We start from the raw sequence: 7,581 nt of genomic DNA on the forward strand, positions 1-7,581 counted from the left end.
AATCCCAGCTAGACATAGAAAATGATGGTCTAAATTAACTGTTACCACTCAAGAAAGATCTTGGAGTCATTGTGGATAGTTCTCTGAAAACATCCACTCAACGTGCAGCAGCAGTCAAAAGAGCAAGCAGAATGTTTGGCATCATTAAGAAAGGGATAATAATAAGACAGAAAATATCATATGGCCTCTATATAAATCCATGGCACACCCACACCTTGGGTACTGCGTGCAGATGTGGTCGCTCCATCTCAAAAGAGATATACTGAAATTGGAAAAAGTTCAGAAAAGAGCAACAAAAATGATTAGAGGTATGGAACGGCTGCCATATGAGGAGAGATTAATAAGACTGGGACTTTTCAGCTTGGAAAAGAGATGACTAAAGGGGGATATGATAGAGGTCTTGAAAATCATGACTGGTATGGAGAAAGTAAATAAGGAAGTGTTATTTACTCCTTCTCATAACACAACAACTAAGGGGCACCAATGAAATTAATAGGCAGCAGATTTAAAACAAACAAAAGGAAGTATTTTTTCACATAATGCACAGTCAACCAGTGGAACTCTTTGTCAGAGGATGTTGTGAAGGCCAAGGCTATAAAAGGATTAAAAAAAGAATTAGGTAAGTTCATGGAGCCTATTAGCCAGGATGGACAGGGACAGTGCCCCTAGCTTCAGATGGATCACCTGATGATTACCTGTTCTGTTCATTCACTTTGGGGCACCTGGCATTGCCACTGTCGGAAGACAGGATACTGGACTAGATGGATCTTTGGTCTATCCCAGTATGGCCGTTCTTATGTTCTTAAAGTAAAATACTTAACATAAATGAAGAGCAGTCTTGTCTTCCTTTTTAGAATTTTAAGAACATGTTTTCACTCGGGCTGTCAATTAATCACAGTTAATTCACACGATTAACTCAAACATTAATCATGATTAATTGCACTTAACAATAGAGTACCAATTGAAATTTATTAAATATTTTTTAATGTTTTTCTATAATATTGAATATTGATTTCAATTACAACACAGAATACAAAGTGCACAGTGCTCACTTTATATTATTTTTATTACAAATACAGTACATGCACTGTAAAAATGATAAACATTTTTCAATTCACCTGCAATCTCTTTATCGTGAAAGTATAACTTACAAATGCAGATTTTTTTTGGTTACATAACTGCACTCAAAAACAACACAGTGTAAAACTTTAGAGCCTACAAGTCCACTCAGTCCTACTTCTTATTCTGCCAATCACTATGTCATAAATAGATAGCTAAGGGTTAATGTTTCTTTCAACTGTAAAGGGTTAACAAAGAGAACCAAACACCTGACCAGAGGACCAATCAGGAAACCGGATTTTTCAAAGCTCAGGGGAGGGAATGTTTGGGTCAAAGAAGAGAAAGTTCCGCTGCCCGAAAGGGGGAAAGGTTATTACTCCCGCTATTTTCTCATGCCCAAATCCAAGGGAGGCCTCGACCAATTCTAGATCTGCGGGGACTCAACAAGTGGCTACACAAGTTGAAGTTCCGCATGGTCTCCCTGGGAACCATTATCCCGTCCTTGATCCTGGAGACTTGTACGGCCCTCAGTATGAAGGACGCGTACTTCCACATAGCCATTTTCCCGCCACACAGGAAGTACCTTCGGTTCACGGTCAGACAGCACCACTTTCAGTTTGCCGTCCTCCCTTTGGCCTGTCTCCGCCCGAGGGTTTTCACGAAATGCATGGCCGTCGTCGCTGCGCACCTGCGCAAACAGCAGATACATGTCTTCCCATACCTGGACGACTGGCTCATCAGGGCGCCTCGCACGCCCAGTCCGTCAGCACGTCTCGGAAACCAAGACCTCTTTGTCCGCTTGGGGATCCTCCTCAATGCGGAGAAGCCCACTCTCAATCGACAAAGAGACTGGACTTCATAGGAGCGACACTGTACTCCTCCCTTGCCAGAGCCTACTTGCCTCAAGCGCGCTTCCTAGCGCTCACTTCACTCGTCCGGCTCCTGCAAGCAGCTCGTCTGACCTCAGCTCGCAACTGCCTCGTCCTGCTGGGGCATATGGCCGCATGCACCCATGTCACCAAATATGCCAGGCTGCGCATGCGACCCTTTCAGACGTGGCTTCCCTCGGTCTTCCGTCCAACCAGGGACTCCATGGACGTGCTTCTACGATCCCTCCCGGTCCTCTCCGCTCCCTCGACTGGTGGCTGAACCCGTCTCAGGTTTGTGCAGGGATGCCCTTTCATCCACAGCAACCATCTCTAACCCTAACGACGGACACGTCATCCCTCGGCTGGGGGCCCACCTAGTCGCTTACGGACCCAGGGCCATTGGTCTGCCGACGAGCCCACCTTCACATCAACATACGGAGCTACGGGCCGTCCGTCTCGCCTGTCAGACGTTCCAGCAGCATCTTCGTGGCCGTTGTGTGTTGGTCTTACGGACAACACAACGGCCATGTACTACATCACAACAGGCAGGGAGGGACTCGCTCGCTCCCCTGTATCAAGAAGCCATTCAACTATGGGACTTCTGTATAGCCCTCCGAGTGGATCTAGTAGCATCCTTCCTGCCCGGAGTCCGAACACCTGGCGGATCGGCTGAGCAGGTCCTTCCTCTGCCACGAGTGGTCGATCAATGATCGGACGTCATTTACTCCATTTTCCAGAGGTGGGGCTTTCCCCTCGTAGACCTCTTCGCGTCCCGCTCGAACAGGAGTGCCAGGAGTTCTGCTCATTCCAGGGCCTCTCCCCCGGGTCGATAACGGACACCTTTCTCCTGCCTTGGAGCCACCGCCTACTTTATGCCTTCCGCCCTTTCCTCTGGTACACAGGGTCTTGCTCAAGGTTCGCAGAGACAGGCGCAGCTCATCTTAATAGCGCCGGCGTGGCCAGGCAAGCCTGGTACACCACCCTCCTGGACCTGTCAGTAGCCGCTCCATTCCCTCCCCAGTGTCCCGGACCTCATCACACAGGACCACGGGAGACTTCACCATCCGGATCTGCGATCCCTCCACCTCACGGCGTGGCTCCTACATGGCTGAATGCTGAGGAATTACGCTGCTCCAGTCCGGTGCAGCGCATTCTCCTCCATAGCAGGAAACCGGCAACCCGCAGAACGTATGTTGCCAAGTGGAGGCGCTTCACGGCCTGGTGGCATCCACGATGTTTCCCCCTTACAGGCGTCAATCCCGACGATCCTAGACTACCTCTGGCACCTTAAGCAGGAGGGCCTGGCGACTTCCTCTCTTAAGGTGCACCTGGCAGCAATATCCACCTTCCATCCGGGAGACGATGGCTGCTCGGTGTTCTCTCACCCACTAGTCTCTCACTTCCTGAAGGGTCTGGACCGTACTTATCCCCCCACTTGTACCCAGCCCCCTCCTGGGACCTCAACTTGGTCTTGAACAGACTTATGTTGCCGCCCTTTGAACCACTGGCAACTTGCCTGCTTCTCTACCTATCGTGGAAGACGGTCTTCTTGGTGGCAATCACCTCAGCGCGTCGGGTCTCGGAGATCAGAGCCCTCACTGTCGATCCCCGTACACCGTCTTTCATAAAGACAAAGTGCAACTGCGACCTCATCCTGCATTCCTCCAAGGTGGTGTCTGCCTTCCACGCTTGCCAGGACATCTTTCTCCCGGTTTTCTTCCCGAAGCCGCATGCTTCTCGAAGAGAGCAGCAGCTACACACCTTGGATGTGCGCAGAGCACTGGCTTTCTATGTGGAAAGAACCAAGCCCTCCGAAGGTCTCCGCAGCTCTTTGTCGCGGTTGCAGAGCGAATGAAGGTCTGCCAGTCTCCTCCCAAGGATTCTTCCTGGGTCAGGGCCTGTATTGCACATGCTACGAGCAAGCTCAGGTTCCCCTCGGTCACCTTACGGCGCATTCCACGAGGGCTCAAGCTTCCTCAGCAGCCTACTTGCACACTGGCCCATCCAGGAGATTGCCGTGCTGCGACCTGGTCATCGGTCCACACTTTCGCCTCGCACTATGCGTTGGTCCAGCAGTCTCGGACGACGCGGCCTTTGGGCAGCCGTACTCCAGACTGCCGCGTCTCACTCCAACCCCTCCGCCTAGGTAAGGCTTGGGATTCCACCTAAATGGAATGCATATGAGCAACCACTCGAAGAAGAAGACAAGGTTACTTACCCTGTAACTGTGTTCTTCGAGATGTGTTGCTCATATCCATTCCAAACCCACCCTCCTTCCCACTGTCGAGTAGCCGGCAAAGCAAGGAACCTCGAGCGTGGCGCAGTGGTGCGGTCATGGGCTATGCCGGGTGGCGCGGCACTCAGGGGGCGCCGCGCAGCACGCCGACCCGCCGAGTGTTGCTAGGGTAAAAGTTTCTCCGACGGCTGTGCACGCGGCGCGCACACACCTAAATGGAATGGATATGAGCAACACACTTCGAAGAACAACAGTTACAGGGTAAGTAACCTTGTCTTTCTGAGTCTTGGGGTCCCCATAGAAGGTTTGGAGACCAGAGAGGGAGTCAGGCCCTGGAAATTCCTGGCTGGTGGCAGCGAGATCAGATCCAAGCTGGTAATAAGCTTGGGGAGGTTCATACAAGCACCCAGATTTTGGACGCTAAGGTCCAGATTTGAGAAAGATGCTTATGATAGTCACAGCCCAGAGTAAACCAATGGATCTATGTGTTTTGACATGGCAAGAACTAATGTTTGAAGAACATGTCCATATGCCAGGGAGATTTACAACCATAAGCTCATGAAAAATGTTGCTTCTGAAGCACCCAGCTTCTTCTACCGCTTCACCTTTAGGAGTTCCTGAAAACAGCCTCTACTTTCAACTCTGCAGCTAAACCAGGCTGATATACTGAGTATATAAAAATATACTGAGCTTCCCAGTACAAAACATGTTTGTGTGGTACTCTCTCATCGCACTAAGGGTGTAGCGAAGCTAGAACCCACTGTGAAGAACTGGTCCTCAGGTGGTAACAATGATTCTTCGAGATGATTGCCTGCATAGAGCTGCTGTGCCGGTGATACACATGCCTCGGGCACATTCGTTCCTTCCTGTATATCGAGACTCTGTTGTGAGGCTCTGACCCAGTGAGGAAGGAGGGTGGGGCATGTGGGTCCATGCTGGGAGTCATCTCGAAAACCAGCAGTCACCAGGGAAAATGAATCTTTTCTTCTTCAGTGGATGCAGCAGGTGCACAGACTACTTGTATTTAGGTACCTAAATATGGATGTAGGAGGCAGACTTTAGACACCTGGCTTGAAAAATGCTAGCCAAGTAGTCCTCCATGCAGTGAGTTTGGGCCCCTTTGCCTATGTGGATTGCTGTCATTTTCCTTGTTCACAGAGGCTAGCTAAGCTGCTCAATGACGGCACGCAGCTAGTGACAAATATCCAGGTGGCTGCAAACGCAAGGAGACCCAGAGGAGGGCTGAGGAGGACGAACTCAAGCGACAGAGGTAAAAGATCCCAACAGCTCTGCTGTGTTACTGGCAGGAAGAGCTTTGCTCTGTGCTAGGCCTGCGCATCCTCTGAAAGCGCCAGTTTCGGAGCAGGGCCATCCACATGCCGATCAACTGGGGGCCTCTTTGCGCAACTCATTGGCAGGTGAGAACTGGCCTGAATTTACACAAAGAGCAAAATGGCAGCCACCCTCATCTGTAATATGCAGAGGTAGCATGGAGAAGCTGTAGGTCTCAGCATGCAGTGCGGCCTGCCTGATTGGATCTAGATGGAGCATTACATGCTTCCCCAGCCGCACTCAGGCCGGAAGATGATGGTGATTCCTTGTGAGAACTGTGTGGCCTGCGGTTTCTCATTAGGCCGCCACCCGGTATAGAGGAACCAGCACTGGCCTCTCCTCTTTGGACTGCAGTAGAGAAGCCTGGTTGTTCAGCCTCATCTCCCTGCTGTGGGACTTAACAGTTCTCATGGGCAAACAAGTCGTGTTGCTGAATGGACCTGTGCCTCCTAAGAGCCCCCAGTCATTTTCTTGGCACTCCCCAGGAACCTGCTGGTACCAGAGAGCCAGAGGACTGATGCTAAATTGTGAGCCTTTCACTTGTGGGTCACTTTGGGAGGGGTGTGCAGTGGTTTAGTCTGGGCTAGTTCACTCTTGGCTGGCAGCCTTGCTGGAAGTCTCATTAGGAAAGACAAAACCCTCAGTCCCGGCAATGGCCCACTGGCAGGGCATGTGTGTGAGGGAAGCGTGTGTGGTGCTGTGTGTACTGTACTGCTCCATGGATGAATGGAGGTGTTGAGTCCCTAGTGCTGCGGATCCGCACCTTCTGCTAATGCCAACCTTACTGAATGGTGACTGCTGCCGGAGCTAGGCTTTCTTGGCCAAGCCCGCTGTCAGCAGTGGTAATGGTGCAGGATGTGCTGACGCTGGTCTCCTGACAGACCCAGCTAGCCAGACAAGCGTTTCCACAGTCAGTTTGTTCTGACAATTCTGCTTCTGATATGTGCTCCCTTTGGATCCAGTGTATTCCCAGGGCTCTTGTACAGAGACCAGTCCTGCAGCCATGTTTGTAGTGTCCTCTACATACTGGCTGGAGAGGCGTCTTTGTTAGTGCATGGAGCCTTTTCACATCAGGAGATGGAGCCTATCGTTAGGGCTACAGAAAAGCTTTTTGCCCCACTAAGATCTTGTCTACCCTTTGGTTTGAAACTGATTAATCCCTAGACCTGGTTGTCCAGAAAAACACTAACATGGCTGGAAATCTCAATGTGGACGGGGCCAAGGGCAGCTGCCAAACCCTCCAGCAGCCCAATTTCATTATCTCCTTGTGCTGGCTGGTCTGCAGGCTTGAGAAACTGGAAAATGAATCCAAGACTAATCAGGACAAAGTTTGAAGAGATCACTCGAAATGGGGCTCGGCCAAAGAGAAAACCATCCCGCAGGAACCTGTGGGATTTGCTCAACCAGCAGAGCAGCAGTGTGCTCTGCTCATCGAAGAGAAGAACAAGCTCATCAGCGAACTGCAGCAGGTAAATTGCCAGAGCCAGGAGTGCGGGGTGTGTATGGTGTGGGGACAGCTGTGGGGCACCAAGGGTCTTGCTGGAGCATTTAATGTTAGAGAGACACTGTCCAAGAGTAAATGACCCAGAACTGATGTCTCTTCTTTTTGGCAGGGTACTGTGCTACCCTAAAATAACAAATCCATATACATAGGCTCAGCATGCACTCATGTCCTGGCAGTACAGATCAGACCCAAAAACCTGTTCCATACTTTTCCCACCCAGATCCAAAACCCCTCCAATTTCACACCAAGGGTTCTTCCAGCAATTTGTTTCCCTCTCCCTCAGCTCCTCCATTGCCCCGACTCCTCCAAGCCTTTGCACTGTTTTGAGGGTGCGGGAAAGACGTGTCTGTATTGTAGTTTAAATTAATTACTCAGAGTTCTGTATTAATATGCCTAGTAAGGAATCTATTTTCAAAAACATTTCATGAATCTTTTTTGTTGTCTGTGTTGTTACAAACATATTTGCTGACAGGTATTTTGAAATAACTGACCAAAAAATATGAAACTGGTGTGATGATACAGTATTGTGTTATTTGACAAATAAATATGCAGAATTTTAAAATGTTGTGTGCACTGTTACG

The 7,581-nt window shown here is 50.0% G+C and overlaps 1 protein-coding gene across 1 annotated transcript in view; it reads left to right on the forward strand.

Moving 5' to 3' along the window:
- The first annotated feature begins 3,779 nt into the window (after nucleotides 1–3,779).
- Nucleotides 3,780–7,581, forward strand: part of DRC1 (dynein regulatory complex subunit 1) — a 38,745-nt gene continuing 34,943 nt past the window's right edge. Inside the window, exons 1-2 of the mRNA XM_075063497.1 lie at nucleotides 3,780–4,074; nucleotides 6,907–6,965. Of these exons, the coding sequence (XP_074919598.1) occupies nucleotides 3,780–4,074; nucleotides 6,907–6,965 (354 nt within the window). The remainder of the gene's footprint in view (nucleotides 4,075–6,906; nucleotides 6,966–7,581) is intronic.

Source organism: Chelonoidis abingdonii, chromosome 3, assembly GCF_003597395.2.
Source record: "Chelonoidis abingdonii isolate Lonesome George chromosome 3, CheloAbing_2.0, whole genome shotgun sequence".
Taxonomy (NCBI): Eukaryota; Metazoa; Chordata; order Testudines; family Testudinidae; genus Chelonoidis; species Chelonoidis abingdonii.